Source organism: Hippocampus bargibanti, linkage group LG11 (assembly GCF_051943395.1).
Source record: "Hippocampus bargibanti isolate YZ-2025 linkage group LG11, ASM5194339v1, whole genome shotgun sequence".
Lineage (NCBI taxonomy): Eukaryota > Metazoa > Chordata > Actinopteri > Syngnathiformes > Syngnathidae > Hippocampus > Hippocampus bargibanti.
In genome coordinates this window covers 6397699-6412726 of record NC_142744.1, presented here as the reverse complement: position 1 = coordinate 6412726, position 15028 = coordinate 6397699, and the positions used below count along the sequence as shown (strand labels likewise).

Genomic DNA, 15028 nt, shown 5'->3' with positions numbered 1-15028 from the left:
ATGTTACCACGAAGATCAACCAGGATATACACATAATTGCGCAAAATAATCGGAAACTACGTAATAAGGATATTTCGTCGGAATTTATAATGCTGCGTTTCAGGGAAAACATCACAATTGCGTATTGTGCCCCACAAAGCAACGTCATGGCGATTTTTTTTCATGGGTTTTTTTCCAAACCAGCGACACAACTGATTGTTGTTAGCCTCCTTCCTTAGTTTTTCTTTTACATTTAAAAATATATATATACATCACGATATAAAAGAGATGGCAGAGGCGATCTTTGGCGAGTAAAGGCTACAGAGAAGTCGACGAGTTGGTGAATCACGTGATCCGCCCCAATTGGTCCTAGCGGTCCACGGAGAGCTCCACCACAGTAAAACACTTGCACAGTCTCTTACCGCCCTCATTCCCTCCGCAGCTCCCAACAACTCTTTGTGAAGTCTTTATCCTCCGAAAGGTAATTACTCGTGTTTCTTTAATGTACAGCTGTCTTTTTAATCAGCGATAATCCTATAAAATCAAACGCATGTACCGTTCAGAACGGGTTTTTATGGTGCTTTTGTTCTTAGTTATTTAAAGACGTTTATGCAATGCTTTGATTTGGGGTTTTTATCTCGGCGGGGCAAACGAATATATATATATATTTGGCGAATGTGTTAGTTTTTGATTATCTTTGAATATATACATTTATAAATATAATATGTTCGATGCGTGTTGTGCGTTGAGTTATGAACGTGGTCCGGGTCGCTGTATTTGATGCTAATCTGGTCGTGATGGGAATTTTGTGAAACAAAGCGGGCAGAGGGACGTCTGCACTTAAAATGGCGCCAGAAGACAGGAAAAATGCTAACCCGAGTTAGCATCAGGCTAACACAACTGACCACGTTTGCGGCCTGGAGGCCTTGGAGCTCCATTTCCATTAATCGGTTGAATTCGCTACAGGTTTGGGTTATTAAACCAACAACCTGACCTCGCTCGATTACTCAAACAGACCACGGTTGTAGTTTTTTTAATCGGGCTATTTCTGAATGGATATTCTCTTTTAACCTCTCGGCGTGGCGCAGTACGCAATGACGTCGTTCGAAAACCGTTTTGGTCGAACCCGTTACAACGTTTTCTCCAATCCGTTCCCCATTCCTCCGTTAAAGATGTCGGACGAGGGAAAGTTATTCGTTGGAGGTTTGAACTTCACCACGACCGAGGACTCCTTGGCGTCGGCCTTCGGCAAATATGGAACCATCGAAAAAGGTACGTTTATCGTATCAATTTTCACAAATAACGTCGTCATTGTTTCTATTGCAATTTAATGGAGTTTCACGTGATAAAATATGAGACACTCAATGGACAACTCCTCGTTTACGAAGCCATCAATACATTCACATTTTTTAATCCCCATATTCAGACTCGTATCCTTAAGGTCCTAAAATATATGTTGCCTTCTACATTTCCTTGGCGGTTTTCTCATTTATAAATGTTCAGGTTTTCCTCAAACGCCTATATTTTCAACGTTGTTACTCCTTCAGAATGCTTTTTACAACATAACTGATTTGACTTCAGCTTATTGGCTCTTGGATTCACATAATTTCCAGAGAAATCACATTCTTAACAAAGAAAGGCTGCTGGAAGTAGTCCTCTAATGTATTTTTGTTTGCTTGTTCCCCCATCAGTGGATGTGATCAGAGACAAAGAGACAGGAAGGTCTCGTGGTTTTGGTTTTGTGAAATACGAAAATGTGGACGATGCCAAAGATGCGTTGGAGGCCATGAACGGAAAGGTAAAGCGCACTCGGGATATCACATTCAAATATTACACACTCAAAGATGGATGGTCCCATAAACCAGCCAAAATGTTGTACTTAGACTCTGGATGGCCGTTCTATTCGTGTGGATGAAGCCGGGAAGGGCGGTGGTCGCTCCAGAGGGGGATTCAGCTCCGGTGGGTCACGTGGGACCGGCGGAGGCCGTTTTGGGAGTTCCAGAGGTAGAGGTGCGCTTATTATTCTAAACTCCCTTGTATTCGGGAAATATTTTAAAGCGATTTAAATTTGTGTCTCTTTTAAGGTGGTTACAATGGAGACCGGAGTTATGGCGGTGGCGACAGGGGTTACAGTGACAGGGGCTTTGGAGGCGGAGACAGGAGCTTTAACAGGACTGGCGGCTACTCTGGCGGCGGCGGCTACTCTGGCGGCGGCGGCTACAGGGACAATAGGTGGGTCTACACATATATATATCATTTGTCCACAGCAAAAAAAAAAAAAAAAAGCCGCACTGCTCTACAACAAATAACATACTTGTTGTATTAAGTTCATCCTGTCTACTTGATATCTAATTTAAAACAGATTCTTATTTTACAGACAGTGTCTCTAAAATAAGAATCTGTTTTAAATTAAAGAACATACTTGATTATTGATTGATATAGAAATATGTTGTAACTTGGTAAAAGTATTCCTGTTCACATGTTAAATTTGTTCATAAAATTGTGCAATGATACACAATTACACACGCACATATATTATTTTTTTTAGTCAGTAAGGAAACATTGAGGTGTTAGTCTCGCAGGTTGACAGGTAGAGTTGTACCTTAAAGGACAACCAACACCATTTTTTGTTTCCTAACTGACATCACAAAAACGTTTTATAGCATCTAAAATACCCAAAACACGCAGGCTGATATTTTTTTGTCAAATGCTACTTCAAAATGACCTCAGAAGTGGTGAGTTTCAGAAGGTGCTGCCCCCTTGTTCGTGACGTCACGCCAGGACGTCTTAGCTTGCTTGCTCTAGAATCAAAACTGGCTTCAGATTCGGAGAAGATGCTTTCTTGTTACTCATCCAGTTATGAATATGATTCGAATAGTTCGAAAGAGGAAAGCATAAATGTTTGCAATCGATTAAAGGAGTCCTCCATTTTCAATTCGAGCCATCAAGACTCCAATGTAGCGTCCCAGAAAATGCACAAGATGGCGCCCAAGCTCTGTTGGAAATGGGCTGATTTGTCTGCTGGGAATTTGTCAACTAGTATCAAATAGTAGTCATGGTACAACACACAACAATTCACCATCGCGTTATTTATGTGTTTTCCTTCTAATTTCACCATCAACACGAAGTTTTCAGACCAAACAACGTACCCAAAATGTATTGTGTGTCACTTTCCCGATGAGGGGCGTTCCAGACGTGACGTCACGTCAGGCACATCATCAACTCGAAAACGAGAGTTCCTGAATATTCAGCGCGAGTCTTAAAACGTAAAATATAGCTATATGCGGTGAAATCTTTGTAAAATACGCTCAGTAGAAGTCATTTGAAGTGATTTTACAAATTATGCAAACAACTTGCCCTGTTGTATAAGTTTCTTTGACGCTAATATTTGCATTTCTTCCAGGGGTCAAGGCGGCTATGGCGGCGACCGTTCAAGCTCTTACCGCGATGGATACGACTATGGTAGGCATTGATTCTGATTTCATGCTGAATATATTTATGTTGGGGCTGTTATCACACGACACTGTCCAATTTGAGGTTCGCCCAGTCCCTTCCTGTTTTTTTTTTTTTTTTGTTTGTCTATACCTCTCTTGGCGTAACAATTATCCCTGATCCAAAAGAGTCAATTGTTTCGCGAACTCACACACAGCCCCAGCATATCACACGTGTCTGCTTTGCTGCTCGATGCTGAGTTGTTGTGTCGTTTTTTTGGGGGGTCGGTGACCAAATGTTGCTATCCGCATCGCCCCGGTTTGCAAATAAGGCTGGCGCACGATAAAATAGGAGTTGCCTGGCTCTCAAGTGAAATTGACGGGGGAGGGGCAAAATGGGTGGGGAGGGGGGCCCCCCTTTGTGCAAACTAAAATGTGGGAGGGCTCTTCTGGATTGTGGGGGATGTTGTCAAGGAACTTCAGTGTCTTTACCTGTGTGCCCACTTCTTATCCTCAGCTGAAAACGACTAAACCGTCTCCCTGATTCAAGATCATCACTTGGCTGGCTGTATTTCAAAGATGCGCTCCTCAAGAAAACCCGTCCATGTTATTGCTGACCTTAGTTTTGTAGTTCTGTTGTAGTAACAAAGGCATCTTAAAAAAAAGAATGTAGCCATGAGTATTTTGGTCTTTTTAAAAGCAAGGAGGAGAGAGCAAAAAAAACGTGTTTCGCAACAATTTCAGTTAACGGTGGGGGCACCACAAATCTTTTCCCGACGATGTTAACTTAGGAGTGGGTCAATGCCATGTAAACCCTCAATTTGGGGGGGGGGGGTCAGACGAGATCATGGCTGCTTTTTGTTTTCTTTTCCATTTATACTTTCTCCAAAGCTTTCCAATATTTTTTTATTTTATTTTGCACTTTGGGTGGGGCTCATTTGTGTCTTTCTGAGGTTCCGACGATCAGCCTCCAGTCATTGTTTTTTTTTTTTTTTAAACTCTGAAGAAAGATATCAATTTGACCAGACTGACTGAAGGGGATAGTGTCGCCATTTTTTTTACAGCCTAAAAATCGTCTTTCAACTAAACCGTTTAGGTTAGTTGGCGCCTCCTGTATGTTCAATTTCCCAAAAAAAGCGTCAATTCCTTTCAGACTGGTGAACTACAAATCCGAAGGGGCCGGCTGTTCATGAAGTTGCAAATTGCAGCATTGCAGTCTGTCCAAAGGTATCTTCTGTGCTCTGCTCAACATCTGCATTTAAAAGAAAAGAAGGAAAAAAACAACATAAATGTGCTGTGAATTGGACTAATCTTGTCAAAATGTAACTCCGTTTCAAAAAAAAAAAGTTAAAAAAATCGCAATCGGGAACAGATTTGTACTTTATGTTCTTTGTATGGGTTATTATTTTTATTTCTTTTTTTTTTTTGTCAGCTCGGCTTCACGGAGCCCATTAAACAGATTGTGGAAAATGTTCTTTTGGATTCTTGCCTCAAAAAGTGTCGCGCATGGGGAGGGATTCCAGTCAAATTTTGTTCTCATTAGTGGAATTTAGTAGGGATGTTAAAATATGAACGCCATCAAACAAAGACTGCTGCCTGTTTGCCCGCCCGCCCGCTTCCCAAACTTGAACCTTTGCTGACAACAATTGTGACTACTAGCTTAACATTAGCGAGCTTTCAACCTACTTTGGGGAAGCGTCATCGTTGCTACTGGGAACATTTAGCTGGTTTTTTTTTTTTTTTGGTCATGTTAATGCTTGATTACATCCAAGAGGTCAGCTACTTCCAAATCCGACAAGTCCTTGGAGAGTGTGAAGCGTTGCGCCTACCAACAAGTGCTGCTCAGAGATGAAAGCTGCTCTCTTGCCTAGGTCATATGTGGACAGAGAGTAGGCCAATGCACGTGAGGTAAAAAAATCTCCTTTTGCTTTGCTCACATCCTTCCAACTCAGTTGTCATTGTTTCCATGAATGCCCTCAAAGTTCAGTCGCTCTTTTTTTTTTAATCTAAAGTCGTCTTTGCCTCGCAAGCCGTCCAACAAACAAACATGACATGGCCGCTAAAGCCTTTGCTCCGAATTTTTTTTATTTTTTTTTGGACTACCTGAGGAGTTGCTCCTGGAATGTCATATTCCCATCAGTTCACAAAAAACGAGTGAAAAAAAAATAAGCACTGGCCTCTTTGAGTCATGGATTGTACCGACTTGTCCACTTCAGTTCACTGCATTAGTCCTCTGATTTGCCCTTGTAACGACCCACCACAACATCCTCTCCCACCAAAAAAAAGGAACTTTTTATGCCTTGAATATTTTAAGTGGTGAGTTTCAAACCCATGAATAGTGTTGCATGCCGATGGATTTTATTTTACTTTAAATATATATATTTTTCTGTATGTATTCTGGTCGAATCGTCGTGGGTGCACACATTTGACACTTGTTCCTTTTCTCCAGGTTGAACTGACGATTGGTCTTTTCCTGGATGTCGCCGCCGAAAGAGTTTCAACCTTGATGTGGTGGGCGCCTAGCAGTTGGCGTGTAAGAACGACCGCGCGGGGTGACGGGGTATGTCGTCTTTTTTTATTTTGAAACTGATGCTAGTTTTCCTGGTAGACATTTTTTTTCTGAGGGATGTGCCAGAAATGATTAGTGTGCAATGGGAAAATGGAGTGTGGACACAGACAATTCAAGTTAAGGTACTGTATTTTCCGGTGTATAAGGAAGGCGCACCCAAAAGCCTAGCTTAAAGGACAACCGACACCATTTTTTTGTTTCCTAACTGACATCAGAAAAACGTTTTATAGCATCTAAAATACCCAAAACACACAGGCTAATATTTTTAGTCAAATGCAAAACACCAATAAAAATGACTTAAAGTGTCCCAAAAGTACTTCAAAATGACCCCAAAAATGGTGAGTTTCAGAAGGTCCCGTCCCCTTGTTCGTGACGTCACGCCAGGACGTCTTGCGTTGCTCTAGAATCAAAACAATGGCTTCAGATTTGGAGAAGATGCTTTCTTGTTACTCATATGAATATGATTCAAATAGTTCTGAAGAGGAAAGCGTAAATGTTTGCAATCGATTAAAGAAGTCCTTACGTCTCATTTTGAGGCGTCGGGACTCCAATGTAGCGTCCCAGAAAATGCACAAGATGGTGCCCAAGCTACGTTGGAAATGGGCTGATTTGTCTGCTGGGAATTTGTGTCAACTAGTATCAAATACAGTAAAGTCTCGTTATATCGATATTCAAGGGAGTCCGAAAAAATATCGATATAACCGGGACTATCGATATATCCGATATCGATATAACGAGACTTTACTGTAGTAGTCTTGGTGCAACACACAACGATTCACAATCGTGTTATTTATGTTTTCCTTCTAATTTCGCCATCAACACGTTTTCAGACCGAACTACCCAAGAGGAGGCGTCGGTTGGCCTTTAAAGGAAGTAATATTGAGCCACAAGAGGCCTTGTCAGCAGCCACCGACTCAGTTTCCCCCTGTAGAATGAGGGAGTGCATAACCATAGCCTTTACTGTAGCGCCTTATAATGTGGTATGCCTTATTCGAATCAGAAAACCATTATTTGCCCCACAATGGGGAAATTTGCAGTCCACAGTAGCAATTTGAAAGGGGATGGGGTAGGGGGGAAAGGATAGAAAAACAAGATATTCTAAGCATATTAAAATACAAATGTTAGCAGACTGAGATGTATACTGTAAATGTGCAAAACCGTTTCATAAAAAAACTACATAGTGCAAGTATCAAGAAAGGTATATTGATATGTAGCTGTATTGCATCAATCTATAGTTACAGTACAAGTGTCCAGTTTTTTTCCATGTGATTATTGAGAACTGACAAACCTGACAGCAGTCAGTAGGAACGAGCGGCGGTACCTCTCCTTTTTGCAGCGCGGGTGTAACAGTCTTTGGCTGAAGGAGCTGCCCAGTGCTGTCAGAGTGGTCCATCATAGCTTTTAGTTTAGCAAGCGTCCGTCGTCTGTTGCCCGTCTCCTCCTTATATTTAGAAAATGGTTTTATATTTATATATTGTAGTTGGAAAACATTTTTCATTCATTAAAGGTGCACCCTATAGTGTGCCTTATACATGGGCAAAGTTTGATAATACACCATTCAATTGGGGGTGTGCTTTATACTCCAGTGCGCCTTATACACCGGAAAATACGGAACTCCAAAAATCGTATGACAAAACACATTTAGTGAAAATCACACAGAATTTTGTTTTTTCAAGACTAACAACTGACTGACTAGTTTATTTTTTCAAAGAACTTTTTAAACATTTCCAGGTTTCCAGCCTGTTGAAAAATATATTGTCCAAACCAAATTTAATTTCAGGGCTAAATGATATGAAATAATTGTTTGAAATTATGGCTACTAGCACTGTGAAAGTTGTATTTTTTTTGTCAAAATGTGATTAAGGTCATTATTTTAAAGCTAATTACCGTAATTTCCGATATGTAAGGCGCACCGGATTATCAGGCGCACCCCCAATGAAAGGTGTATTTTCAAGCTTTTTCCCATATACATAAAGGCGCATCAGACTGTAAGGCACCTTCAATGAATAATAAAGGTCTTCCTAATATCTAAATACAGTAAAGTCTCGTTATATCGATAGTACTGCTTATTACGATACTATTTCTATGAACGCAAGGAGAAAAATTGCATGCCGCAGGATCGATGAGAAGGTTTCTTCAGCCGTCATCTGTACAAAAGTGAAGGTTTCGGACGTTTCGCCTCCTATCCAAGAGGCTTCGTCAGCGAACTGATGCCGCAGGATCAGATATATCGACAGTCCGGTTATATCGATATTTTTTTCCGACTCCCGAGAATATCGATATAACGAGACTTTACTGTATTAGTTTTCCAAATATAAGGCATACCACATTATAAGGCACTAGAGTAGAGGCTGCCGTTATGCAATATTTCTACAGGAGGGTGAAGTCGGTGGCTGCTAACAGTTGTTCTGGCGCAAAATTACTTTATAAGGCGTGCCTGTGTATAAAGCGCAAGGCTTTTGGGTGCGCCTTATACACGGGAAAGTACATGTTTTCAATGTTAAATTTGTATATCTAAAATACCAGCAAATGCCTAAACTAAATGTCAACATTTTTTCACATAGTGTTCCTTTTTTTTCAGGACCAGTTTGTTGCTACGGAGATGCTGATAAGGTGTGGCTCAGTGTCTGTCATTGTAATGACAAACAATGTGATATTATGGGAAATGTTTTTCTTTTTGGGAATTGTGAAATAAATGGAGTAAAGCTTACTTTGGACTATTATTTCATTTACATACTTTTGAAATATTCCTGATGTATCTCGTCAACTGATTAAATTATGCACTGTTAGATCATCAGGGTAGAAAATCTACCAGTGTGAAATTTGCCTGAAAACTTTGCTGACCGACTTTAAAATTGACAGATTTTTTTGTTTCCTAACTGACATCAGAAAAACGTTTTATAGCATCTAAAATACCCAAAACACGCAGGCTGATATTTTTTAGTCAAATGCAAAAATGACCAAGTGTCCCAAAACTACTTCAAAATGACCCCAAAAATGGCGAGTTTCAGAAGGTCCCGCCCCCTTGTTCGTGACATCACACCAGGACATATTTCCTTGCTCGAGAATCAAAACAATGGCTTCAAATTTGGAGAAGATGCTTACTTGTCACTCATCCAGTTATGAATATGATTCAAACAGTTTTGAAGAGGAAAGCATGAATGTTTGCAATCGATTAAAGAAGTCCTGTCTCATTTTGAGGTGTCGACTCCAATGTAGCGTCGCAGAAAATGCACAAAATGGCGCCCAAGCTCTGTTGGAAAGGCTCTGATTTGTCTGCTGGGAATTTGTGTCAACTAGTATCAAATAGTAGTCTTAGTGCAACACACGATTCACCATCGCGTTATTTGTGTTTTCCTTCAAGTTTTGCCATCAACACAGTTTTCAAACCAAACAAAGTACCCAAAATGCATTGTGTGTCGCTTTCTCGGTCAGGGGCGTTCCTTTAGCGACGTCACGTCAGACATCGTCACCAACTTGAAAACAAGACTTCCTGAATATTCAGCGCGAGTCTTACAACGTAAAATATAGCTATATGCGGTGGAATCTCTGTAAAATACGCTCAGTAGAAGTGATTTTACAAATTATGGACACAACTTGTCCGGAGGCGTTGGTTGTCCTTTAACCTGCCTGGCCTGAAATGTAAACTTATCGACACAATAAATATGAGCTTATCAAAATGCTCAGTCCTGAAATCAAACTAGTTTCTACACACACACACACACACAAAACACACAATTCCATGAAGTTGGAACAAAAACAATCATGTTTAATATTGAACATTTACAAAGTAGAGGATCCTCCATCACGGTGCTGTCGACCACGTGGGATGATTTTAAACATACCACAAGAAGCCAAAACGCTTATGTAAAAACTCTTCCCTTGGCCTAAGGTTGAAGAGCTCCTCCGTCATGGGGGACACCCAGCGGTCCGTGTGGAAGACGCTCTCGCCCACCTGGAGAAAGATTTCACGATTTGTTCCGTTGATTCATTCAGCTGAGATAGAATCATCAGCTCAAAGTTTAGCAAAATGGCACCTCAGTAATCAAACAAAGTGCATTTGTGGAGAAATGTTATCAAATTTGGAATATTTAGACTGAACTCATTCACTTCCATATGTGCAAAAATGTGTCCGCTCCAGTGCCAGGGTTTTTGTCATTGTCACTTGAATTCCAGGACCCACAGAATTTTAGGACTACATAAATATTCAATGCAGCGTAAGAAACCTTACACTCTTTTTTTTTTTCATGAGAAAAAAAGATAATTCCTAAATTATATATGTCCGGAGTTATATGCGCTTGAAATTGGGGCAGGTGTAAAAAATACAATACATACATATTGGTTTATATAGCGCTTAAACAACTGAAGCGGGAACAAAGCGCTAACATGGAAAAAAAAGGGAAATTCAGATCCCTTGTGGAAAAGAAAAACATTGCCAGAGGCCATAGCCAGCGCTCTATCAGCACCCAAGCATGAAAAAAAAACATAAATCCAGGAATGGCGCTCTACGTCATATTTTCAATTCCCGAATACATTCGTGACGGGCAGTTAAGCTTCCCAATGTGAGAATTGTAATTATTTGAACATCAATTACTTGTCAGTCATTGCGCTGTCAAAAGTGGTTCCAATTTTGCCGCACAGAATGTCGTATTTGTGTTTAAGGGGGCGCGGCCGAGCGGGTGATGCCTGGTTGACAAGCTCAAAGTTGCGAACGTCTAAGCGCGAGTCGTCCGTCGCCTGCAGCAGCTCATTTTTTTGAACATGCGCTAATGACTGCTTGTCACTTTTAATGACTGGCTGAATATGCATCGACCACACGTTTCGCCTCCAAGGGAATTTTTATTGTACGCACATTACTCAATTTTTGCTGTTAATTTTTTAACTTCACCCGAATGACTAATTTTTGACGAAATAAATAAAGACTAAAAATTTTGTCATTGAAAAATCTAGGATGTCAAAAGGCACTGTTTAAATCCAAGCAGTTAAAAAGCACTGCTAAGCAATATATACACATATAAATGACAAACATTGTTTTTTTTTTTTACCTTCCATCCAGGAACATCCTTCATGACAATTGCCTCCTCTTCTAAATTTTCCCTCAACATCCGCAAGTTGCTGTCAGAGAATGAAAACAGTTAAAACAGATTAAAAAAAATATATACAGTGATACCTTGGCTTACGAACTTTCCAGTTTACGAACGTTAAATTTATGAAAATTTTACCTTGGCGTGCAAACTATTTTTCAGGATACACACGGAGTGTCACAATGTCATTTGTGAACGAGCCCGTTCTCCTAACAAAAAAAAAAATGGCAGCCCACTGTTTTTGTCCGCTATTCCCCGCCCCCAGTCTTCGGTTAAAGCCACGTGATTGGTCAAGAACGCAGCAGTGAGGGGGGGTGGTTTAAACATTAAAGAGACAGGCAGACGACAGAAAAAATGGAGAGAAAACTGACATTTAGACTCGTCTCAACCTTGATAGTTAAAAGACAGAGTGTAAACTGCAAGGTTAAAAATCCCGTCAATCAGGCTCCACAAATTGTTGGCAAATAACCCGCACAAGCCATCTGTACACTTGATGCGAAAAGCTATTAACCCAGCTAACAGAACACAATTGATGAGGAACTAGATAAAATTATAACAGAGAAAGCACCTACAGGGGATCATTCCTCAAGATGGTGAAAGAAGAAGGCTACGTTCCTCATTAAGTGTTTAATGCTCATGAAAGCGGCCACTCCATTCCATCAAGCCATCAACGACCATCACAAAGGTAAATAAAACCACTTTATTATACAGTACAGTTTATTTCTTTAATTATAATAACATAGCACATTTATTATACGTAAAATAAGGTATATTCTGTGTAGTTTTTAAGGATTATAAAGTAGAAAAATATGTTTTATGGGGACCTGGGAACGGATTATTCTTATTTTAATGGTTTCCTATGGGAAATTAATTTTTGGGATACACACTTTTCGCCTTACTCTGTCTGGGAACCAATTAAGTTCGTAAGCCAAGCTATCACTGTACATCATAGTCACACTGTCCTTAAAGAATCATGTTGAAGATTATCTGTTGTTTGCATCATGCGGTTTTTGCCTTCTTTCAAACTGCCCTGTGGGGTAATAAGAATGAAGTCAGTTCTTTTTCTTGCCGTACACCCTATTGACTCGCAAGTGAGGTAGTGGCTACAATGGCATCAAGTGGTACAACCTGTTCTTCGGCTACCCGGGAGGACAAATGAGATGAGGTCATGTGATTGTCATAATCATTTCATTTATAAGCGCTTTTCAAAATTCTCAAGGTCACTTTATAGTCACAGGATAAGTGTTTCTGTGGGTGAGCAGAGGTAGCCACACGCGCCGGTGTTCACTCAACCCGGAAGTAAATCAAATTGATAGAAAGCTAGCTAGCTAATAGATAGCAAGCTAGATAACCAGCTAGCTAGATAGCAATGTGAGAATTGTACAGGTTACGTTTTTCTGTGGGTGAGCAGTGGCAGCCAGACGCGCCAGTGTTCACTACACACGGAAGTAACTCAAATAGCTAGCCAGCTAGCTAGATAGCTAATAGATAATAGATAGGAAATAAATAGCTAGCCAGCTAGCTAGATAGGTAATAGATAGCTATCCAAGCGTCATCTTCAATCGGACAACAAACCTGCATGATAGCAACTTGGACAATCAATACAATACGTATTGATTTCTCTCGCGCTTTAACAACAGCCGAAGCTGTAACAAAGCGCTTAACATGGACAGCTATCATATACGGGAAAAATAAAGCAGTCACAAAGATAGTAGAAAGAACCAGGGCGTGAAACCAAGATCAAGTATGCATCATGCTAAGTAAATAAAAAATATATCTACTTGGGGACCTTTTACATGTTGTTGTATATTAATAAGCATGACAAATGCCTTACTATTGTTTGATCAAGCTATTCAACTAGAGGTCACTATATGAAGAATACCACGTTTTTTGGGGGTCTTCACGGCTACACTTAAATGTCCCATCCCAAAACCCACCTATTTAGAATCACATTTTCTGTGTAGCTCTTTCTCTTGTTTCTATTTATAACTGTATTTTATTTATTGTATTCTATTTGTGATTTTATTTTATTTATTATAGTACCTACGCTTGTCTGTGACTGTAAAGTGTCCTTGAGAGCTTTGAAAGGCGCTTAAAATGAAATGTGTTATTATTATTATTATTATTATCAAGTCTCACTATTTGGTTGGTTGGATTTTGACCACAATACTCACTTTATAAAGTAAATATTGACACGAAACAGACAGTTAATTTGTAAGGTGAAACAAAAGAAAATGTAAATAAACAAAATACATTTTTAATGCTAATGGAATGTATAAATAAACAATGAAAGTATTTTTGTGTTTTATTTACTTCTAATTTACACTTCGCTTTTACTGCATCGCTCACAGTATTTTAACACGCACCACAGAGTCGCGAGTACGAAAATCTCCCGATTTATGATTTCTGCAACTTAACATGTATGCTAGAAAAATGGCACACACACGATGAAAACATAATTCATCCTTCAACCACAAGGGACTGCACCCTCTGTTGTTAAGATCTGGTACTGCACCCACCCCACTTGAAATGTATGCTTTTCCAAATCGTTTGACCACAACTGATGAGCACAGTCGCTAAAAACACACCGAAACAACTTTAAACCCCTCTGTTAACCGAGAATGTAAATCGAAATGGCAATTTGGACTAAAACGTTTTCGCTAGATCCATATATGCTCCATCCGATATGCAGTTCTGCAGTCAGATGCAATTGGACGCTACAATCAAAATGTTAAAGGGAATCGTGACTGGTCCACCTTTTTTTCCAATTTCCGTTTACCTGCGGTCTTGCTCCGCTTGCATGAGTGGCATTATCGCTATCCTGGCTTCCAGCTCCTCGATTTGTAAGCGCCTGTGGGTCACAAAAGACATAATTCAGAATTCACATCCGACTGTTTTCCTCAAAATCCAGCAAATAACACAGATGTTCCTACCTCCTCTCACGGTTCCACTTGAAAATTCTCCAGTAGCCGAAGAACATAAGGCCGATGCCAATGCCAAACATGCTATAACCTGTTGAATGACGATTTGTGAGTCGAATTACTTATAATAATAATAATAATACATTTCATTTCAAGCACCTTTCAATGCGCTCAAGGACCACTTTACAGTCAGACAAGCATAGGTACTATAATAAATAAAATACAATCACAAATAGAATACAATAAATAAAATATAATTATAAATAGAAACAAGAGAAAGAGCTACACAGAAAATGCGATTTTAAATAGGTGGGTTTTGAGATGGGAAACTTGGGTTTGTGATTTCCAACCACTGTGATGACGTGCAGTGAAAAATGATCCAATCTGTCCAAAACGTTTTATGTTCATGTATCCATGCAATCGGAATACGGTGACAGCCAGAAATAAACTATTTAATACTCTCATGCTAACAAAGTATTTCGATTGTGTTTATATCAGTTGTCTGCATTCATCCCATTGGCGTAAACTATTAGTATTAGCTTTAGCATTGAGCCGCATTAAGTATTAATAGCCTGTGTGCTCACTAACTACAAAATCGGTGGTGGATTTAGCAAGACTCGATAAGTTCCATGTACCCGAAAGTCCTCTTTTGGGTAGATTTCTCTTGTAGTCGAAGGTGGCATAACCTCCAGGCGGAGGCATGTCCTGTTTCACCTTGGAGCTCGCCATCTTGCCCGGGCCTCCACGGTGCAAAAAACAAAACGGTGACGTCACTTGAACAATTCTTCTTCGCTTTGACTAAATACGAAGGACGTTCGAGCACCCCTACGCGACCGCATTGAAAATAGGAAATCACCGACTAAAATGAAACAAGCCTGCAATGCTTCCACGATAGACCGCGTTGTTGCATAGATTTCAAATGTAAACAAATTCTACCCGATTAAATTCAGCATTTATCCATTATTATTTAATAAACAACACAGTTACGAATACAGAGCGGTGTTGCCCATGTAGCAATTTGGTCCATTTTTACCAACTATTCTG

The 15028-nt window shown here is 40.0% G+C and overlaps 2 protein-coding genes across 5 annotated transcripts; one reads left to right on the top strand and one right to left on the bottom strand.

Moving 5' to 3' along the window:
• The first annotated feature begins 310 nt into the window (after positions 1-310).
• cirbpa (cold inducible RNA binding protein a) lies at positions 311-8689 on the top strand. Of its 4 annotated transcripts, XR_016116402.1 has the most exons (8): positions 311-460; positions 1152-1251; positions 1671-1777; positions 1863-1989; positions 2064-2211; positions 3383-3441; positions 5860-5970; positions 8561-8689. XR_016116402.1 is itself a non-coding variant. In XM_089007833.1 (7 exons), exons 2-7 carry the CDS (start codon positions 1152-1154, stop codon positions 4569-4571), a joined length of 549 nt encoding a protein of 182 aa, XP_088863959.1. In that variant the 5' UTR covers positions 311-460; the 3' UTR covers positions 4572-4884. The 4 variants fall into 4 exon arrangements, 3 of the variants coding, with proteins under 3 accessions (XP_088863959.1, XP_088863957.1, XP_088863958.1); XM_089007833.1 differs by lacking the exons at positions 5860-5970; positions 8561-8689 and adding an exon at positions 4564-4884; XM_089007831.1 differs by lacking the exons at positions 5860-5970; positions 8561-8689 and adding an exon at positions 3928-4884.
• A 1033-nt stretch (positions 8690-9722) lies between these two features.
• Positions 9723-14761, bottom strand: ndufa13 (NADH:ubiquinone oxidoreductase subunit A13). The gene is made up of 5 exons (XM_089007834.1): positions 14620-14761; positions 13997-14075; positions 13843-13914; positions 11025-11094; positions 9723-9934 (listed from the first exon to the last, which is right to left on the bottom strand). The coding sequence occupies exons 1-5, from the start codon at positions 14711-14713 to the stop codon at positions 9815-9817; spliced, it is 435 nt and encodes a 144-aa protein (XP_088863960.1). The 5' UTR covers positions 14714-14761; the 3' UTR covers positions 9723-9814.
• Between the last annotated feature and the right edge of the window lie 267 nt (positions 14762-15028).

What these genes read in the sequence shown, in the direction of transcription:
- ndufa13 (XM_089007834.1), bottom strand. Translation starts at nt 14,713, where the DNA reads ATGGCGAGCTCCAAGGTGAAACAGGACATGCCTCCGCCTGGAGGTTAT. An exon ending in AAGTGGAACCGTGAGAGGAG is followed by an intron (nt 13,915 to 13,996) that starts GTAGGAACATCT and finishes TGTGACCCACAG; the next exon opens with GCGCTTACAAATCGAGGAGC. An exon ending in CAAGCGGAGCAAGACCGCAG is followed by an intron (nt 11,095 to 13,842) that starts GTAAACGGAAAT and finishes ATTCTCTGACAG; the next exon opens with CAACTTGCGGATGTTGAGGG.
- cirbpa (XM_089007831.1), top strand. Translation starts at nt 1,152, where the DNA reads ATGTCGGACGAGGGAAAGTTATTCGTTGGAGGTTTGAACTTCACCACG. An exon ending in TGGGAGTTCCAGAGGTAGAG is followed by an intron (nt 1,990 to 2,063) that starts GTGCGCTTATTA and finishes GTCTCTTTTAAG; the next exon opens with GTGGTTACAATGGAGACCGG. An exon ending in GGCGGCTACAGGGACAATAG is followed by an intron (nt 2,212 to 3,382) that starts GTGGGTCTACAC and finishes CATTTCTTCCAG; the next exon opens with GGGTCAAGGCGGCTATGGCG.